Here is a 22,237-nt window from a genome sequence, read left to right as displayed (position 1 = left end):
AACAGTTGAGGATTTTTTGTTTTCAAAAGTGTCTGACACAATAAAAAGAAGCATTTGTCATTTACAGTGACTTTCTGGAGCTATAGAATACTATTCTTTGATGGGCTTCATTTCCTTGCAGGCAAGCTTTCACTCATGTTTGTTTTAGCTTTAGTTATATAAATATTAGGCTTTGCTGAGAAGCATATTGCCTTTAAGGTTCCACAGTCTCAAGGGTTGCTGCAAGTACTTGGCATTGTTGACAGATGATCCAATGTTGTTTTATAACAAATCTGCTCTTTTACAAATCTGTTTACTCCTTGCATGCCCCCCTCTTACAATGTATGAATGAAAAGCATAGAGGGAAGAGGAAACTATGTATGCACAAACATGGATATTTTTTATTTCTTAGTAGTTACTGAGAAGTCTCAGGGTAGTTTCAGAATTGGTCTGCACTGACTGTACCAATGGGAAGTGACCTGAAGAAGCCATTCTTGGGCTAGCCTTTATTTGCTCTTCAAGGAAACAATAGCTAAGAGTGAAAGGGCATAGGTTCCATCTTGCAATTTGAAGGATTTTTTGCTGCTGTTCTTAAAGTAGTTTTAGAATAGTAACATAGCTCAATATGTTGAACAATTCACATTTAACAGAGTGTTTTTGCAACACAAGCAACATGTGAAGAAGGGTTTTAAAGAGAGGCACCTTGAACATTTGCTTATGCCTCTCTGCCCTGAAGTGTTTATAGCTGCATTTTACTAAATATACCGCAGGCACGGGACTTTTTAGCTGAATAAACTTTACGTGTGCTTTAAATTTTTATTTTTATTATTTTTAAATATTTTTTATGATTTTCTTCTTTCTGTGTTTTTAAATTTTGCATATTTTACCTTTTACCATGTTGGACCTTTTTCACATTATCACTAAATGGCTGACTAGGCACAAACTTCTCAAATGGAAAATGCAGCAGCAGAAGGGACCTGTTCTGGGAATACATATTGCTCTGGGCTAGTCAGTTTTTAGCCTTCATCCAGCTGTGTTCTACAGGTGGGGGGAGTGCAAGGGAGGAGCCAGTGCCTCTGCCCTTCACAGCTGTTTGAATCAGTGTGTTTGAAATGGGTGTGCTCACCTGCCATGCCTTACCAGGGCATTTACACCTACTCTTCTGTGCTGCTCCTCTGCAGAAAGGCCATTTTGGTGATTATTTATTCAATACAGACATGAGTATGCCTTGGGTTTTTCCACCCTCACAACTGATTAGGAATTCTTGTTCTATTATGGTTTTTGGATGTGTTTCGTCTCCTCCTTCTCGCCATGTTGGGACTTCAAGCATGCAGAAACACCAACAGAATTTGATCCTATATGGACTTAACATGGATGAAGTGCTAGTACACATATAATGAACTGTTATATTTCTTCAGCAGTATGACTGCCAGGTGTACTTTTTGTCTTTCATGCCTAGTTAAACAGTTTTTACCTAAATACTCAGGAATTGCTAATCTTTCTCTAAGTTTTCAGTGTTACTTAAAAAAAAAATCTCAGTATAAATGAATGTAAAGCAGTGGATGTTTTTAAAATTAATTTCCTCAAATTCTCCTTTATGTTGACCAGACTTTCAGTCCTAGTCATTATTTTTTGACGAAAAATACCAAACAAACCCAAAGCTTCCATTCAGGAAGTTACTACCCAATGAAAAGCCAAGAATCATTGAGTTGCAAATACTGTAAGGTGATTCCTTGCTCTTGTGTCTGTGCCATGTGAAGCAGACTATAACCTTCATTTTAGGCTTTTGTGTGCAGATCTTCAACTTCCTCCAGCACAAATTTGGGTTCTTCTCAAAAGTAGGTGGAGTCCTTGACTTTAAATAAGAGTTAAATGAGAATAAAAGCATTCAATAATGAAGATGTGGAAATGGAGCTTCTGACTAACATTAGACAATGAAAGCTCTGTCTGAATAAATTTGGAAAACCTATTTGTTTCCTGTATAGTAGCCTGTAATAAAGTGGGGCTAGAAAAGCCTTAGGCACTTTGTATTTACATAAGCTTCTTGTTCAAACAAGAACAAAAGCTGCAGTTATGGATAATGCAGCTTACCTTTTATTTCAAGAATAAATATTATATTATCATAATTTCAATTGTAAATGCTCTTTACTTTTGTCAACAGGCCAGTGATAAGATCTCTATGAGAGCTTTCAGTTAGCAAAATGACACAGAATGCATAAAGATTATAAATCTGTGTGGTGATTCAGTTTAGTGCTTAATAACTTAAATCAGATGGGGTATTTTGAAAGAAAAGCATGCTTACAGCAGTAGCACTGGGAATAAGTTCTGAGTCTCTCTGCATGAATGTGGGGACAGCCTCCTGTCTGCACAGTGTCTGTTCCCTCTGTTTTCTGAGCTTTACTTACCTCATGCTGAGGGGTGACAGTACATAAGTATACAAGAAAGGATTTTTAATTTTTTTTTTTTCTTTTGCTAGTTTGACACTTCACTAAGGAACATGAATTTGCTATTAGCAATCATGTATACCTTTAAAGAAACAAGACAGGAGATGTGTGTTGTGGTTTTGGGAGGTACAGCTAAGTGTTTAATTCTTACTGAGATTTTACCTTAATTTCTTACTCTGGTAAATGCTAGGAATAATTTCACAGACTGAATTTAGGGGGGGAGAAATGAGGGAGGTAAGAGAGCAAAACAATCTCTGTGAAGCAAAGATTGTGGGCCAATTATTCAGGCACTGCAGTGGAGAGCTCTTCTTACTGTGGGAGATGTCAGAAAGATCAGCATCATTACGTGAAAAATTGCTCTCAACCATTCTGTTACTTAAGAGCACAAGGTATTCCTTTGGAAGCCCTTAGATAATGGTTGTTGGAAGCTTTAATGTTAATTAATTTAATGTTAATTAAATTAATATAATTTGGCTAGAAAACAGAAAATGATTGGCTCCCTAGATGCCTTCTGATAAGCTGAGTCTTTTATTTACTATTCTTAAATTCTAAAGGTGTTTAGAGGAGGCCTGTCCCTTCTTTCTGTGGTGCTTTCTAACTACCTTGGAAACCTGTTTTTGGTCAGAAACAAAGGTGGTTTTGAAAGAATCTCTGCAATTTATACTTTAACTTTTTTTCTTTACTGCAGTATCGCACTACAGTTTTTTCATTTTGCCTTGCTGATTAATATTAATTAGTTTCTGATTGCATGAGCATATAAAAATATTTACATAGCACAACTGTCACTCCTGCACATGGATATCTCTCATATGTTCCTTGCATTGTGCTTGAGCTCTAGACAATGAATGTGTGTATGATTCTTCCCAATTGTGTTGGCTACAAAATGGAATCATTTCATGTCTTAACAGCATTGAGTATTTGCTGACTTTGATCAGAATTTAGATTTCAAGGGCTTTTTATATTACCTGTGATACTGATTTAATAAATACTGACTCGTTCAGTAAAAAAAACAAAAACCAAACAAACAAACAAAAAACCACAAAAAAACCCCAAAAGAAACTTGGTTCACTTCATCTGTTCAGTGGAGATACAGGAGCATCATTTATTCATTTAATTTGTCTAACTGCAGAGTTGGAGGATCATTACACAGTAATGATCTGTGCTACAACACTTAGACCCTGATCTTAAAACCAGCTTTTAAGGTTTAATTCTGTGGTTTGAAAATTAATTTAGATGAAGACAAGGTTATCCTATGGTATCAGTCATCAGGCCTTTAAGTAAGGCCCCCATCAGTTACTGTTCATTCTCCACTCACAGCAAAAGCTCAGTTTGGTGGTGAATCATTGTGGTTTGCAGCTTTGATGCAGTTTCAATACCACGAAAAGTTTTAAAGTAAGTGTTAGTGGAATGTCCCTGTAGTCCAGGGTCATTGATCATTTTTAGTGAACTTTGAAAACAAACAAAACCTTCACCTTTTTTGTAAACTGCAATGGTATACTTTGGTATTTCTTGCTTGATTAAGAAATAGACCTTCTGTGGTTTGATAGAACCTCTAAGTAGATGTCCACTTGCTAAACTCCCAAGAGTAACTTTCTTACTGTTCTTCTCTTGTGCGATGTTAAAGTTGACTTAGAGGCACATTTCTTGGTGTTTTAAGGATGCTTTGGCAACAATAAATTGCTTGAAGTAATACCAATTACGTTACTTTTACCTCCTAAAATGCCTAGCTAATATTCAAATAGAGAAAAGTTGATTATTGAAAAGGTTATAGCTGAAGTATATTTTTATTGCTGTGAATAGAGTTTTCATTGGGTAGGGAGAGTCCCATTCCCAGTGGCTTTCAAAATGACCCAAAAACCTCCAAATCAACTAGATCCAGGTAATACTTCTCCTTCTGCAAGATAATGCCACTTAGTTAACTGAGAGTATAGGACAAGTTAGGGCATAAAATATGGGTAGACTGAGTCAGAAGGTACTTAACCTTGGAGTGTGGTAAAATGATAAGTTACATAGGATATGAATCCATGTTAGACACTTGAGTCTAGTGCTATTGCTAAGAAGTAAAGTAAGAGGACTGCAATACATTATTTGAATGAGATTTTAATCCCCAGATACTGAGTTAGTGCTCTAGAATGAAAGATGCTCTATCAATTATGTATTATAAGCTCATATGAAAATATATTTTTGTAGCTTTTCCACTACTTGGATTGAGTACTTGTCTAAAAAGTACTAAATTATCATATTTTTATTGATCAGTTTTAGTATCTCAAGAGATGGGTACCCTTTACTAAGTAATGAATATATAAATAAGCCCTTCTTGTAGAAAATTATTTTCAAGATGGAGAATATGCATGGATTTAATGAGGCTTTTATTGTGCTGAGGTGTCAGAAAGATATAAAACTGGTTTCATTATAGTCAAGAAAATTTTTAAGGCAAACATTTTTTAGATTGGGCCAAAATACTAGAATTCCCATTTCTCATACTTGAGAAACTGGATATTTACTCTGGATGTTGGTTAATGCAGGGTTTAGAATATTTTTTTTGATGTATTGCTTTGTCAGTCTGTCACCCTCTTTTTTTAGTTTTGACCTCTTAAAAATGTGAATAAGTACGTCTAAGACAATGTGTTTATTTCGTTTTTGTGCAAAGGGAGCAGCATTATAAAGGCTATTTAAGACAGACCACAAGGTGCCCCAATGCTTTCTGATTTCCAGTGTGATTATTGCAAGCAAGCACTAGTATCTTATACTTGAAGAATGGAAACAAGGAAGAAAGGCAACTTACAGTTTTAGGAGACTTCCCCAGTGAAATCATTATAGACAGCTGATAAATAGGAAAATTTTATTTAGTTACCATTACTAACTGGAAAGTGACACCCAATGAAGTTTCTGCTTGGCATAAAAACCAGATTTCATCCATACTATCTGCTGCCTTCTTCATTCTATAATTTAGGGTCAGGATTAAAAATCTTCATGTTCTGGTCTGTCCCATAAATTGAATTTAAATCTCAGTCTCTTATTCAGTAAAGTTTGTAATGTCCTATGCGTGAAATAGATGTCATGCTGGTGCTTTTCCTCCATTTGACATCTAATTTCTTCTTGGTATACTCCAAGTATGAGGTGCTTCCTTATTTTTTTTTGAGTATATTTGAAATATTGTTTTTAGGGCTGGGTTCTTCTGGGAAGCTTAAAGAACACAACAGTTTATATTTAAGTCTAAATTGTTATAAAATCATGGTTGGTTCAAAAGCTTGAAAGCTATGTGTTGTCCAAACAAGTTAAGAGAGCATAAAAGCCCACCACCAAACCACCCTGTCCTCCACAAAGCTTTCATAGCAGTACAGCACTGTCTGTCATCAAGATTACATCTGGAGTTCTACCAAATTTTGTGCTTGAGATTTAAAGTCTTGTCTCATTTGTTTCAGGAAGGCCACAGTCTATCTCTGCTTACCTAATGCAGAATTCTGTCCTTGAATATGGCAGATATTGCACATGGTAAACCATTGAATGTGACTGGTTGATCCTTGTAAAAATATCTTGCAAGGCAAACCAATACCTTTATTTATAGATTAAAAAAAAAAAAAAAAGACAAATCTAATGGTTGCAGTGTCCTGCTCTAAGCTCTAGGAACTTTCATGTAATTCATGATCTGCATTGCAATCACCCCTGTAATAGCTACCTAACTGATAATGTTGGCAATCATTTATTTTACTTTTGTCTTATGCTGCCTCTTGTAGCTCTTTTTTGTAGGAATTGGATCTGTCCTGATGAATTTGATTTGTCCTGATGAATTGCTAGTCCTTGGGGTACTATGGGCTACTATGTTGCTTGAGTGATTTGACTTTTGACAGAGGTTATCAGTGAGCCTCTGCTTAATTGAACCTTTATGTTGGGTTCAATTGATAAGAAGCCTCAGTGTAGAACTGACCTTGCTGGAGCAGTGTGTTAACTCTGTATTGTGAATGCTGACCTGCTGTAGGAAGGGAGAGGGCATCTCCCTCTCCTGGTCTGATCAGATTGACATCAGATATTTTTCAAGGCAGGTGAATATAGCACAGTGCTTTTGAACTGGTGGATCTTTTTGTGTTTCTGCCTGCAGCTGCATGTCTTGAGTGAAAACAGGATGTATTGACTTTCTGTAACCGCCTGTTGACCTCTGTGCCCTTTACATCTGAGTCACACAAGGCAACATACTCTTTTTATCTTTCTGTTGTCATTACTTGCTGTTGTGAGTCACATAAGATGTATGTATGCTCCTAGTATAAACAACCCCATGTACACTCAAGGTTCTTGCTGCTCTTTATTTTTCCAGTTTTCTTCTAGGAAAAGGGAAGAAAACTTTCCCCTTTCCTTAGTTTGCATTCAAAAATCAAGTTGTGTTTAGCATGACAGTTTTCTTGCATATTTTGCTCATCATCTCAAGTGTGAAGCAAATTCTTTATTGTATACATATTTAATATTGTTTCACACAGTAAAGTCTAAGAGACTTTTATCTTTCCTGAAATTGAACTTGAGAGGTGTGTATAAGATTATCTCTATGTTGATCAGGTATCTTTATTTCAAGTAGAAATGGAGTAACTTTTCTTTCCTCCTTACCTAGTTTTGATTTAATTGATTTTGCGGGTTCATTTGCAGTATCTTTACATTCAGTTGCTTCTGGATTTATACTTGATAAAAATAGAGGGTTTTTAGTTTATTCTTTGCAGTAATAAGATTTTTGATGTAAAATTCTGCTATTAGTTTTATAATCTCTGGATTGTGCCTTGCTAAATGATGAGGCTCTTAAGCTTGGATTTGTGGGGTGTGCACTGCAGAACCCATGCCTAAAACCAGTTTCCAGCAGATGTGATCAGAGTTATGTCACAGGCTGCTGTGCTGACTGTCCTTTTCCTACCACGGGTAGAAGTGCTTTTCTTTTGACAGCCCTTGCATTTTACAGGCTGCTATTAGTAACATTACCAATGGCTATAAAAGGCTGTTTGCTGGTTGTTTTATTTTTATCCAATTTTATGTTCTTATTTAAGACACATGAGAAAATGCACCAAACTACTCTAATACCAAAAGTAACAAAAAGCTTCACTGTATCTAATATTCTGCAGCTGTATGTTGTTTCCAGTGTCTTAAATTCCCAGTTGTGGCTCTTGGTATCTGTGAGAGTGCTTTGGAAGGATGCTTTGTTACAGTTGGTGGTGTGCTTGTTTTCAGCTGCAGATTATGTATTTCCATGACAGCTTAAAGTCTCAGAATGTGAATTTCTTTGGCCTCTAGAATTCAAGTATTTAAGCTGTGTAGTAACTGTAGTTTTCAGTATGCAATATGTATTTTCGTTGCCAGTAGTGTATGCAGTGCTATTTTTAAAGAAAATTATGATGAAACTGATCAAGAGAACTTAACCTTTAGTAGTAATAAGTAACATAAGGCTGTCTGAAAATGTACACTGTATTTTTGGAACTTATGATCTAACATTGCCATATCTACAGAACTGCTGGCTGTGCAGTGGCTATATTAAATACATGTCAATGTAGAGCTTATTTCAGTTAATTTGTCTTCTATATATTCAGAATTTCTCAAATACTGCAGTGTGCTTTCATGTGAGAATGCAACTGAGAAAGTCATTATTCAGTATAATTTTGAAAGTATTTTTGCTGGAAGCCTTGGTCCAACATCATGTATATATGTAAATATTTGATAACCTTTTATAGAATTATGCAAAATGGTACCTATTAACCTTAAAGGGTATTTCATTTGCATCTAATATTGCTGAAATATCTAGAATGTATGAGTTTTTTAATGACAAATGAAAATTGGAAAACAAGTTATCTAATTATGAAGCCTGAGACCAAAGGTAAAATTAATGTCATGTATATGGATTCAGTCCTGGAGTTATGAAGCTTCATTATAATCCAGCCTGATACCCATTTCTATTTATATGCACTAACATCTCTGAGGTGGATCTAAAGTCTGTTCATTTCTAGTTTGCAAGCGTTTTTTTCTCCAAGAGCAGCAGAAAGCCTTAGTGTGCAGAGGAATAGGATCCAAGCTTTGTCTTGAGGAGAAGAAAGGAGATTCTCAAATAGTGATTCTAGTTACATTACTTGCAGAATGGCTTTACTTTTTCAGTCTAATGTGTAATTTTTCCTTCTGTAAGTAGTTAATTTGGAAGGGAATAGTATGTGAGCATGATAAATAGGCTTTCTGCTTGCAGAAGCAGTGGAATAAATTCAGACTGTTTAAACTGATCTGTTATATGGGCTATAAAGCTAGTTTAGTTCTGTCACCTTTGGAAAACTTTCCTGAGTTTATTTTGCAAGCACTTCTGCAGTTTGTGTAATATGCCCACATAAAACATACAGACAGGAGGCAAAGTACAAATAAACCAAGCAAAAATCCCGCTAATGCCAATATTTTTTCCCCCCTTCAGAGTTATTTTTAAAATCCCAACCCATACCAGATATACCAGTGTAATCCACTAGCTCAGAATAATTTTAGAGACAGTTTTGCTACTGATGAATTCATTGGTATTTCATATGGTGGTTGGGTGAAATAAAATAAGTAAAAGCAACATGCCATACCTAATGTGTTCATAGGAGAATTAATTGTAACGGGTTTTGCAAGTGATGGGCTGCTGGTTTGGTTTTAATTATACATTTACTGACTTGCTGGCAGCTATTACTCAATCTGGTTTTGGTGGTTGAGTAATGTGTGTTTGTGCGGAAGGCATTAATAGCAGCTTCACATGCACGCGGCTTTCCAGTGGGAATGGTTGGAAATGGACTGATTTCCTCACAGCCACCCATGGGGTGTCAGGTTTCCCCTGGGCGAGCAAAGGCTCACGTGGAAAACAATCTGGCTTGCCGAGCATGCCCTCCTGGGCAGCCCCAGTCTGTGGTGCCTTTGTGCAGCACTGGTTGCTTTTACGGCTCCGAAGCTTTCTCAGCGGCTGAACAGCCACCTTTCCGTTCCAGGGGAAGGAAAAGTGAGGGCTTTTGGTCTGGGCTTTCTGCAGCCTCAGGGGTGGTGGTGGTTTTCCAGCAGGGAGGCCTCCCGGAAGGGGGAGTGTGCTTGGCTTCGGAGCAGCACCAGGGCTGCTGCAAGGGAGGATGCTGATTACAATAATAAACAAATGCCGGGGATAGATTACCACACGGCTGTCAGAGCAGGCGGCACCAAAGGAGGAGATCCCCAGCGAAGGCTTTGGAGGTTGCAGCAGGATCCTTTGCTGGACGTGTTTTGTTTTGGTTTTTGTTTTTTTTATTTTTTTTTTGCTTGCACAAAGGAAGTTACTTTTTAGACAACTTCTAATGGGCCTTGGCTTTTCTGAGGCGCAGCATCTCCTGGGCGAAATGAAGAGGGCTGGAAGTGCCTGGTTACTGCCATAGCAGCACCATCCCATGGTGCTGGCTCTGTGGAAGTCAGAGGAGGGATGGCCTCCCATCTGGTCACACCACCACGTTTCCTAGTGTGAAGTGTGCCTCATCCCATTTTAACTTGTCTGAGAAGTTTGTTTTTGATGCTTTCTATAGACAGACATTTCTCTGGGGATTTTTTTTTTCTCCTTGAATGGAGCAACATGGAAGGATGTGTTCTCCCCTCCATCTGTCACACAGCAGCAGGTTATAGCTTCTCTCACTCAGGGTCACCGAGACCATGCACTGAGCTCGAGACCTGCCAGAAGCTCTGGGGTCCTGCAGCCCATTGTTGAGGTGAGCTGCAGGCAGTCCTGGGGAGGTGTGGAGCCAAGCAGATCCCCACGGTGCCATGAGGTCGGGTCAGCTCCGCAAGGAGCAGCACCCAGTGTCAGTGGCTTACCCCTGGGTGCCCAGCCCATGGGAAGGAGCCGGGACACGGAGACTGTGACGATGGCGCTGTGTGAACTGTTCCCAGGGGAACAGAGCCCAGAAGAGGGACACGCACTGGAACACTTGGAGTATTTTGAGACTGTATAGGTGGAAAAGGAGAGAAATTTTTTGAAGGCTATAGACTTGGCTTGGAGGACGTACCAGGAAAATGTAGGCTTCGGGAGACGCTTAATGATGATTGGCCTCAATTTCAGCTTACGTGAGTTGCTGACGAAATTTGAAAAGGTATGGTAGCACTTGCACACGTGCCTTTGAAAAACACTGTGTATGCCTTTGAAAATTACACAGTAAATAAAAATGACAGGTTGATATTTAACTTAGGTTTTGTGTGTTGCTGTTTATGTCTTCATGTGCACTCTGTTTATGGAAATCTAATGTTGCTCATCTTTCTCATTTCAGGTCCTACAAGATTACTTTTATGTCCTCTGATTGTGGGCATTTTAATTTACTTATTTATTTAATTTTAAGTTTCAAAGGAAATTAAGATCAGCTTGGGCTTTGTTAAGTCAAGGGTATAAAGGGACATTGCAGGCTGCCCGTGACCTTGTTCCACTATTGGCATAAAGCAAGTGCTCTGGAGTTTGCTGTTAAATTTAGTTGAATGTTATTTTAGTTCAATTGGAAGATATCATGATGGCATTTATAAGTAGAATTATTTCCAATGAATATGCAACTTTCCCATTGTTTCATCTGTACTTCTTTTATTCCACCTAGTTACTCTTTCTCTTTCCAGGTTGTTTGGTAGCAGTGATGCTTAGAGGCAGGAGGTTTGGCTTTGAAGTGATTGTGCTGATGAGCAAGAGACATGAGAATGTTAAAGAACAGATTGTTTTCATCTGTTTTTCAGCAGTTCTACTGAAACCTCACTTGCATGTTTGTAACCACTGTTAGATTTGCTTTGTCTTTTTTTTTTTTTTGCCATACAAACTTCCTGTATCCTGCAAGACCACAGTATGTAACAAAATACAAGGTAGTTTATTTATTAATTAAAATAAAACACCTTAAAGATGTGGTTGCACAGTAGGAGAGCAGTTTGCAAAGCCTGATTCTGTGTTTTTCTAAACTTCAGGATGTTCTTTTAAAATGCAAACCAGCGTTCTTCTCCTTGGTAGTTACAAATTTACCAGTTTTGTTTATCAGGGGAGAAGTATGCTTGAGACAGTCACTATTCAGGATCCCACCAGCATGACACTTTCAAAGGTAGCTAAGAGTAACAGTAAAAGCATTTGTGATCTGACTTCTTCACTCTATAGGTCACTGCCTCCTCTCTTGCTCCCAGTGTGTCATCTGGCCTTCTAGCTGCTGCTGTGGTAGCCTGTTAAGATAAGGACATGTGCCAAACCCTGAGATGCTTTATGACTTCATCAAGAGAGAAATTTTTAACCAGTGTTTCTAATATTTTATGAACCATATAAGCCCTGGTATTTGCAAACTCCAGGCCCTCTCCTGTGATTTGAATATTCCAGTGTTTATCTTAAAGAAATTGGTCATAGCAATTCTCACCAAAACTTAGAGGTCTCACAGCTCTGCTGTATTTTTTAGCTTGAAGCTTGCTGTGAAATTTTGTTGTCTACTGTGCTGAAATTTGTGATGTAACATAAAAGGCTACTTTGGTGCTGGGGAAGTTTAACGTTTTATTTGGTGGACTGTGATCACAAATTCTAAATTTTTTTTTTTTTTTTTTTTGAACAAGCTCCCCTCCTCCCCTGCTTCATCTGTCCCTCTTATGATTTTATGATTCCCCACACACCCATCCTGTCCTTCCTGAGATGTTCGCTGCCAGGAGAAACAGCGTTATGACAGCGATCCTGGCTTGTAAGCTACTTTCAGCTCTCTGGATTTATTAATATATGTTCTACAGAGAGAATGATGAGTGTTGTTACTGTGGTGGTAATGCAGAAGCCAGATGGCATTTGCAAAAGTTTGCACGGCACTCCCTTCCTATGCACAGAGTCACATTACACTGCAGTAGGCAGGGCTGCTTTGGTTTTGTTCAGTCATAATTATGTGACTGCTGGAATTAGTATTAACACATTTATGGTGCCCCTCAGATGTTGAGTCTCTGACATGCAATGGAGCCACAGAGGTTGTTGAAGGCAGTGTAGCGTTCTCAGCCTTCCTGTAAGTGCATCATCATTCTTGTGATAAAATGAATCTTTAACTACACCATATGTCACCTCTTATGGTACTATCCAAGAGGCTTAAGTGCAAGTCAAGTCAACTTTTTAGAAACTTGATGTGTTGATACAAGGCTCTTGGTAATACAAGCCTTTGAAAATTAGAAGTGAAGAATGTCCCAAAGTGGGTTTTCCCCCCAAAGTTGTTTTTTCCTCATGAAATATCAGAGAGTTTAAGTAGTAGATACACTTCTGTCATATCTACAGCAAATTGCTTTGATCTTAGATTATATTGCAGTGATATTCACTATGCTAGTAGTGATATCACTAGGCTGTAGTGATATTCACTATGGTCTGTGTATAACACCTGAAAGAGGTTTTGATGTCCATCTTTATGCACTTCTGGCACTGGTGGATTTAGGATAATGGCAATTCTACCTAAAAGTTTTCAATGTGTACTGCTACTTCTCAATGTGAATTCATTGTAAATGGATTGCTTAACAGCAACTGCTACTGCAGTCAGGCCTCTGAAACAACAGATGGGATGAGCCTTTCTAAAGGCATGACTGTTCTCTGACATCAGAGAAGAGACTTCCTGGATGAGATGGGATTTTTATAGCCTTCTTTTTACACAAGCATCTCTTTTACCCAGCTACTCCCAGAATTTTAAGGCTGAGACCAATAAAAGTTCAGTTTCCCTTTCACAATGGCACTTTGATGCACCTCTATCATGCCCTAATTCTTACTCCTCCCTTAAGAGTCATCAGAAAGTGAAAAGCTACAAGTAAAGCAGAGGCTAAAAGGAATATCTGCCACAGCAGTGTTCCCAGAGGCAGTTGGCAGAAGCAGGTAAAATGTACCTGGTTCAAGATAAACTAAACAATGTGCTATTAAAAAGAAAAAAGGTCCATTGCTTTGTTACCTGCTGTGAGACCACAAAGAGTGATGTTCTGGCTGTTGTCTGTGGCGTTCAGTTATGTCCTTTGGTTGGCACTGACATTTTTCTTCCAGCTGTTCCAGCTGGAAGATTTTTCTGCAGGTACTTTGATGAGCAGTCATCACATTTATTCCTGACCTTTGAAAGAGGCAAGTGCAGCATTTCTGTGACTGCCTTTGCTGACTTGAGCATTGTCAGTGAAGGCAGTGGGCAATCATTTTCATGGGACTTACAGTTCTGTGCACCTGTTCCACTCACGGGCATCAGCTGTGCTGGGTGCAAGAAGTACAAAACTGTCCTGGCAAAACAGCCTGGGAGTAACTTTTGCTAGGGAAAATGCAATTTTTCAAGCTGATTTTCATTTATGAAGAATCAACTTCAAGCCCACTAATTCCTTTTGGGGTAAATGTGTGGTTCAAAAGTCTCCTACAATGGAGAGGCATGGCTTGTACCTGGGGATTAAAAGGAGGTAGAATTCTATGTGTTAAGACAAAATGCTGTTGCACAGCATCAACATTGTACCTGTATGTCCATTTCTTGCAGGCCATATGTGGTTTGCATGGCATGACTTGCCATCCCTGATATGTGGTCAGATGTTTAGAAAAATACAGTGGAATTCTGTTTCCTAAAAAGCATAAAAATAATTGGAGTAGTATCCAGAATTTTGCTGTATATAAGGGGTTCAAAAAACTTTGTAGTAAAACATTGATGAGTCCTGTCTTTAAACCCTTTGTGAAGCTATGAAATTTGGTGCAGAATGCTGTTGACTTTTTTCTTGAGAGACTAAGTTGAATATTGTGTCTGATAAGTAAGAAAAATTTGATTAGGGTTTCTTGAAAATAGAATCTTTAATGCTATGGGAATATATTTATTTCCCTTCCAAAAAAAAAAAAAAAAAAAAAAAAACCAAAAAAAAAAAAACAACAAAAACCCACAAAGTTCCCTGTTTTAGATCCTTGTATTATTACCCCAGAATTTTTAATAGTGAGAATTCAATACAGTAACACTTTGTATATTTTAAAAAGCATAGTTTCTTCCACTTTAATTTGGCTATGGAGTTTTCTTCCATTAGTTGTGTTTTTATCTTCATTAGTTGTGTTTTTATCTTCAACAAAAGTATTTGGGTCCTATAAAAAGGGAAATATTTGCCTGTGTTACTGTCCTTACTGGTATATTGCCAATACAGACAAAATCTGAAAAAATGTGATTAGAAGTGAATCTGTTAATAGCTTAGAGAGCTGCAGAGTGAATTAGAGGCACTCTGGACTCATCATTTAGAAAAAAGACACATCATGTGTGGGTTTGGCTTGGAGGCTTCTTGCCTTTTTAAAAATATTGATAGTTTCCAAAGGACAATTATGCCTAATGCTGTAACTGCTTTTAACATATCTTTGTAGTCCATAAGGGGGAAAGAAAAGACAAAAGTTTAATAACTGGTTGGGTTGGGCTCATAAGTTGGGTTCTTTTCCAATCTTTGTCACAGGTTTTCTTTTACCCTGTGCATGTCACTCCAGTCTGCCTTTGGCCTGTTCTGGTAGCAACTTGGTTTTGTGTCCTTTTCAGTATTTCTATCTGCAGCCTTACTAAGTGGCACATATTTATACATTCTTTAAAGACATATGCTCTTCAGTTGTCATCACATGATCATTTAGATTTTATTTGGTAGGAGTTAAAGCAAGATGTAGATTTTTTATTATGGAGACAAGGTTTAAAATCAAATCCAAATATGAAAACTTGAATTCTGCAGGAAGAAAGATAAACAGGGAGAGAAGCAATGAAGTCAGAGAAGATTCAGAATGGAAATAAAATTTTGAAATCACCACATCAAAATGGAAAAGGCAGAAGTTTGATCTTAATACTTAATTTTAATTTGTAAAAGGAATTTAGGGAAGTGGCAATGCTTTAGTAGTCTGGCTAGAGTTAAGTACATATCTAAATGCCAATCCAGTTATTTTTTCTCCTTTCTATCTTTTAAACTTTGGAGCTTTCACTTTGATTTATATATAGGATCAATTCTTTCCTCAAAAAGCTTTCTTTTAATTTAGGGCATTAATCCTGCAAGCACTTGCATGTGAACAAATACGTTGACCTCATACAATAAATTATCAATTTCGTTTAACAGCCAAGTGCACATAAATATTTGCAAAATTAGCAAAATTATGGCACCACTATAGTGGTGCCTCAAGGCAAAAAGTTGATAAAGCAAGAAGACATTTTCTGTTTATAGTGTATTTCTTTAGTTTTTTGGGGTTTTTTCTGTTCTGTTTTTTTGTTTTTCCCCTTTTCTGCCCTTTGATTTGTTTCACGTAGACTGGGAGACCACTCTGGCCTGGATCCCTTAAGTATTGGGTTAAGAGCAGCGATGGAGTTTCACAGTTGTATCCCCCTCTTTATGTGGCAAAAGCAACAGAATTCTTCTGCTTTCTCCAGTGTGTTGCCCCTGTGTTCCCTTAATATGGGAACTTTGATGTCATAATAGAGGAGTATTTAGAGTTTCTTCTAAAGTATTGCAAAATTGAAAGTGGATTAACTCTTATAGAATTAGTTCTCACTGGGCCTGAGCAGGCATAATCAACTTTTTTCTATCCCATTTTTTGCCACATAGAGGACAATGGGGAATCAAAGACCAAGAAAAAGGCAGGAAAAAGAGAAATAATAGATTAGGAGGAACATAAATTGGGGGGTTTACAGAATGGTAAATTTTCTTTGAAGAAAGACATTTAAAGACATTTATTTAGAAATAAGAATTTAAGGACTTTGTTAACACGGTGAGTACAGGAGCATATGACCAATTGCTAGCAATAACAGCAGTCTTAGGATAAGATGGCAGCCCATCATCCAGAAGACAGTACCTAAATAAAAATCCAGATATTTTATATCATTATTGGAGAATAACTTACTTATTGTGCTCATTTCTTGCTGTTAGTCATTTTTCACATCCTACTTTTCTGTTCTACTACTTCCATGTGAACACTGATGTGGGGTATGTTATTTGAATTTCTCTCCATCTTTTCTCTGAGGGCTGTGACAAACTCACATTCAATAACTTTATCAATTCTGTTGGGTTATCTATCAGCTGGCAGTGGTTGGTTGGTTTTTTCACCTGGAAAATGGAAAGCAGAAATGAGAGAGAAGTTAATTCTGAAACTTTATTCTTTGAACTGATTTGTCTCAACATGGTTATTACAGATGGGACTCAAGAATGTGAACAGCAGATTTATTGTACCTTAATCAATGTAACATTATGATTGGAAAATGTAAGAATCAAACCTATTGTGAATGAACCATTTTTTGAGCATGCATGCTGAATTTACTCTCAAGTAAAATCAAAAAATGCTTTATGAAGGTTCTGGAATGAATGGTTTACAGTTAATATTGTGATTGTAGAAGGAAGGTTAGAGATCAGTTTGTTTTCAATGAAGTTGCCATTTGTGACTTTGAGGCAAAGAGAAATGTTTTGCATGACCCAGCTTTTGTAGCTCAGTTTCATTGCAGTTAGAATTGTAACTGCTATACAGTCACTGTATCTCCTGCTCTGTGGGATTGAGCTGGGTTTCACTGCACCTGCATGCATGTTGGAGTTGTAAGGAGAGGAGCTGCAAATATTTTTAGATAAGCATCTAATTCAGCTAGTGAGTCTGCCATCTTATTTGGGTTGGCTAATCATCAGACAATTCCATTTTGTTTTTTTCCCTTTAAATGTAATTTTTGTTTCTGTGTTTAGAATGGTGATTTTTATTGGGCTGTTTCAAAGACCAAAAAAGTGTCTTTTTACCTGCTTTAAAGAAGTGAATCTCCGTGCAAATAAAGGTAGTTGTCCAAAGACGCATAGTAGCTCTTCTGGCCAGACAGAGCTTCACCAATGCCTCCCTCCCCCTCTCACCTCCTTTCCCACTGCCCCATCTCTCCTCCCTCCTCTTCTTCAACTGTATCCTGATTTTTTTGTTTTCTTTCCTAAGTCTAGAAAGCTTTCACTCTCAAATTCATGGCTACTTTTCCACTTCCATTTGTATACGTGCCAGCAGGAATACATCTTTAGGATGGGGAGGTACAAAAGCCCCCTCCCCACCTACTCCCTCTCCCCCCACCCCACCCCCCCCCCCCCTTTCCTGCTTCTGGGAACAGATGGTGATTACATAGGAGTTGATTGGAAGAATAAAAACCTTTAAGGAATTTCAGTTATTTGATTTCCTCCTCTGCAAAAGAAGTTTATTTACATCTGCATCAAGTTCCTGTCATAATCTTCGTTGATTAATCCTATTGAGACAGCCAGTACACCTCCTGGCTTTCCACACATTTACATTGCTTTATTGGAATATAGATAGATGTGATGTTTGGATGCTAGAAACCATTGGCAATGGTGCAGGAAGTTTTGTTTGCTCTTTTTATGTATTTTAAAAATAATACTGTGCTCAATTAGATGAAGACAATATCTGTAATGTGTTTCTTGAGGCAGATGGTACTTGAGAGAATAAAATGTGTTTAATTTCTAAGGGGAAGAGAAATGAATCAACAGAATGGAAATCACAAGCTTTTCTTTGTCTTTTCAGTATTTACTATAAAATTCAGATTATAATACATCCTGCCATTTTATGTCTACCTCTCCATATATTCAGGCCATAATGTAAAGTAGTTTAATTGTCAAAATGGACTTTTGGTTGCTGTAGCCATTTAGCTGCAGTTTAGGCTTATGAAGTTAAGATTTGAGTTAAATGCTTTCATTATGTGTGCCCTAAAATACTAGATAAAGGCTACATTTCACTAGACTGCTTAAAGTTTCTGGAATGTTTTGTTTCAAAAACAAAGCTAGGGCTGAATCATTGTAATTTCTGGAGAGGAAATGAGTTCTAGTGCATTTGCAAATGCCACACTGTGTGAAATGCGTGGGTGAACAGGAGACAGTTAGTTACCTTCAGTGCTACAAAACACAACATCACAGAACCTGGTGTTTATAATTCTATTTCCTTTTTCACAGCCTTGGATGACTTTCAGACTCCTTTTCTCACACTTAAGAAAGCTAGACCTTTTGTAGTGACGTTAATAGGATTGCAGGTTTTCTCCAGTGCATCTTTTATCAGAGACACCCAGGGAAGCTGGAATATGTGCTCTGTCCTAGTGTTTAGGGATGCTCATTAAAGTTAGCTCTCTCCTTGTCTACTCACAGAATTATGTTTGAACTTTTCTTGCTGGTATTTCAGGACATTCAAGCTGAAATTGATGCCCACAATGACATCTTTAAAAGTATTGATGGAAACAGACAGAAAATGGTGAAAGCCTTGGGAAACTCTGAAGAAGCTGCTCTGCTTCAGCACCGACTTGATGACATGAACCAGCGCTGGAATGACCTGAAGACGAAGTCTGCTAACATCAGGTGAGTAATGAAAACATCAAGGTGTGATGGGGCAGTTCCTGTCTTCTAAGAAGCTTGACAAATATGAGCACAGCATTGAAATGAAGTATCTATTCTCTTTCATGCAGGACCCCTGAGTGCAAATATAAAAACTTGGTGAACTTGTTCACCTGGTAGGCTTAACTACTCGTTTACTCATCAGAGCTTCACAGTCATAATTTGCTGACATTGTACCAAAATTTCCAGAAAGTGCATTGAGTCTTTCCTTATTGCAATTCAATGGCAGTATCAGTGAAATAATTCTGCAAATCTGCCATTGCTTTGAGGAGAAATCAGGAGTTTAATAGTTTTGTTTTTACAAAATTTTTGTTTTGAAATTACTAAATTAACAGAACTTGCATCTTAAGTATCCTGATCCATTTAATTGGTTTTGAATTATTAATTCAAATTAATAATTCAATGGCTGCTATTCAGTTGAAATTTTTTTTTAAGTACTTATTAATCAAGGAATACATTTTACAGTTTTTTGACCCTATCTGTGCCAAACTCAAGTGTGGTAATTGTTAAATCTTTGTGATGCAATTTTTTGAAATAGATACTGCCATATTAATTATTGAATTAAATTCTATATGAAAATGAATTATATAGAGAATAATTTCTAGAGCTTTTAATTGCAACCACTCGTTGGTTTGAGAAAACTGTTCTTTTAAAAGAAAAGAACAATGTTAAACATTCATATGAATATTCCAAAGGCCAAGAAAATGAGCTGACCTTGACATTCAGACACAAGAATTTGAATTATTGAAATAGAGGGGAAAATGTCATATTTACTTTACATATCCACTTGTCACCAACCTGCTAAACAGTTAAATGAAACTGTTAAATCAGCTCCTTGAAAGCCCACAGGCAGAACTTGGACCCAAAGTTTGGTGTGGGGTCTTGCAGAGACTGGCTCCACCACATACACAATTTAATGCAAAAGTCACAAGTCCATGTGAGAGAAATACAAAAGTATTCTCTTAAAATAATACCTTATCAACTGTGGAGTCCTAGCAAGAACCATTGGGTTGCTTTGCCATTCCTAGGCTTGGTCATAATTTGGGAGAAATAGATGGCCATGAAAAAGGGCCTTCAAGCCACTTATCCTGTATAGCTATAATTTCCAAGGCTATAGTACAGAAAGACTGATTGTGCAGTCTGTGCTCAGAAATTGGGAATACATTTTCTGAATACAGACCCATCTTTTCTGTTCCTCATAGATATGGCATGTGTATCCCATTGGGCAGCATTAATGTTCCTCTGCTGGTACCTGCAGTGCTGCAGAGCCAGCCACATGTCACTGGAGATCAAAGTGTAAGATAGACAAGAAAGAGAATACTGGTGCAAATCTAAGACAAGCAAATTAACCTTTCAAATCTCAGTCACTACTGAAAAGAACGTAATATTTCTGAGTTAATGTATTTTGCTCTCTTCCTTGTTTGCAGATCACTTTTCTAACTTGTTGAAGAGTCCTTAAAGCCTTCATAGGGGAGTAACAAAGCACAGAACTGACATGAAGTCTGTCTGCCTTCAGTTTTTGTTTTCTTGCTGTATCTTTTTACAAGGATGAATTGGAAAGTAAAACTGTGTGGATGACCATAGTGAGAAGAACATGTAACTTTTAGATGTTAGGACTGAAGAATGAAAAAGCTGATTGTTTTGTAATGGGTTTTAGCTTGGGTTAGTGCTTCTAAATAAAAGTTTCTGTGAGCTTTTTAGCATATTTTCATGTATAGTACATTCCAATTATTCTGATTTTTAATTGCTGAAAGTACTGCTGTCCCAAAGAAAGGATGAGTTTTTCTCATCACATCAGTCCTCAGAGCTGGTGTTGCTAATCACTGTGTTGAGTTTACTTCTTTGCTAATCTCAGTGAACGGAGTTCCAAACTGGAAAAGTGGTGCTGACATATTTTTAAATGCACAGAAGCTGCTTAAAAATGTACTTGGGATGTCTATGATGCTGTACCTCTCTCCTTGAAATTCCAGACTTATGCTTCTTTATTTTTCTCTCTTTATCTTATTCCTAGGAAGAAAACAAAGCTGTAGACTTCTGGGGGCCTGCTTTTTAAAGCCAAATGTTTAGGGGAGATTATTTTCTCATGAGGAAGGAGGTGTGAGGATGTTAGTGTTTAGGGGAGGGTAGAGGTAAAAATATGGGAGAAATCGAAAAGGAGTTTCTCTCTGTTTCTCTGTATTTAGACCACCCACCAATCTTTTTTTATTCCGTGTGTTCCCTTGTCACTCAGTGGGAAACGTGCTACCTCCATAGCAGAATCAAAAGCTGGGGAGGTCTCCAGCTGTGAAGAGAGCTTCTCAGTGTCAACAGAAGGGGAGTTGTGTCAGAGTTGCTGTTTTCTGGATTATTTTATTCAGCACTGGGGGCAGGAAGGAGGCTTCAGTCTAGTCAGTTGGATGGGAGCATCTGTGTTCTTCAGGTACATCCAGGATTCCCTTAGGAGTGCTTTTGCATACCTGGTGGTTGCTGCTGGTGAATATTTGTGCTCCAACTCAGGCTCAGAAACAATCAACTATAACTGACCTCTAGTTTGATCAGAGAACACTCTTAAGCCACCACTTGACCTAGTAAATCTCCGAGTTTGCCAATTCATTTGTCACATGAGCACAAACACCTGACGCTTTGTTTGCAGGTTGTTTATCAGTAGAGTACCAATTCCAAAACAAATACTGACTGAGAGAACAGAAAAGCCCAAGAAATATTTCAGAACTGCATAGTTTATCTTCTGTCTCTGATAATGTCTGTATGACAAATGTAGATGTGATACTAAAACTTTACACTGAAATGCAATTTAAAGCATATCTTGACTCTCTGGCTCCTGTGCAGCATGTGTTTTGAATGGTGTTTACTGAATGTGTTTCTTTGCTCCCCAGGAGAATTGAATGCTTGTGTCTGCACTTCAGCTGCTGCATCTTGCTTTCATTTTCAGTATTGCTTTCAATAAGATTAAAAGGATAGTATTCTGAGAAAATCCAGGCTGCTGAGTTTTCCCCTGTGTATTTTTCCCTTTTTAATTTCTTTCTTTGGGAGGTTAGGTCACTTTGTGCTCCGTGGACAGCCCTGCTGGTGTAGTCCATTTCCTCTCCACCCCTTACCGCTCTACCTCTGCAGGATTAACTCACACTGGACTTTGAAACCATGTGCTTGCTAGTGTTATTTTTGGTATTGACATTAATTTTGCATGCATGCAGGTACTAAGTGGTAAATTACAATGTATTTAATCCTGTAATGTATGCTATATCATTCACAATAATATCAGATTTTTTTTTAAATATTATTGCACTGTATGTTAGATAGGGGTGAATCACCATTATCTAGTCCATTATCTAGTTACAGGAGTTTTCCCCTTCCTTACAAAGCTCCAATTTATTTTGCATACAAGAATTCCACCAAATAATTAGAGCAGAATCTTGAAGCCTCAGAGTGCCAGTTTTTAGAGGTGAGAGCTGCTTATAGGTGCTAGAAACTGTAATCGATTTCACTATCAAATGTAC

General features: G+C 37.7%; 1 protein-coding gene across 3 annotated transcripts in view; it reads left to right on the top strand.

Annotated features, from left to right (window-relative positions):
• UTRN (utrophin) overlaps positions 1 to 22,237 on the top strand; it is a 305,876-nt gene that overhangs the window by 169,578 nt on the left and 114,061 nt on the right. For all 3 annotated transcript variants that reach the window (XM_077782132.1, XM_077782130.1, XM_077782131.1), the window contains one exon: positions 18,535 to 18,707. In XM_077782132.1, coding sequence (XP_077638258.1) covers positions 18,535 to 18,707 — 173 coding nt within the window. The remainder of the gene's footprint in view (positions 1 to 18,534; positions 18,708 to 22,237) is intronic.

This window comes from Lonchura striata, chromosome 3 (genome assembly GCF_046129695.1).
Source record: "Lonchura striata isolate bLonStr1 chromosome 3, bLonStr1.mat, whole genome shotgun sequence".
NCBI lineage: Eukaryota > Metazoa > Chordata > Aves > Passeriformes > Estrildidae > Lonchura > Lonchura striata.
The sequence above is the reverse complement of the archived record's forward strand: the minus strand, read 5'-3'. Positions and strand labels throughout refer to the sequence as shown.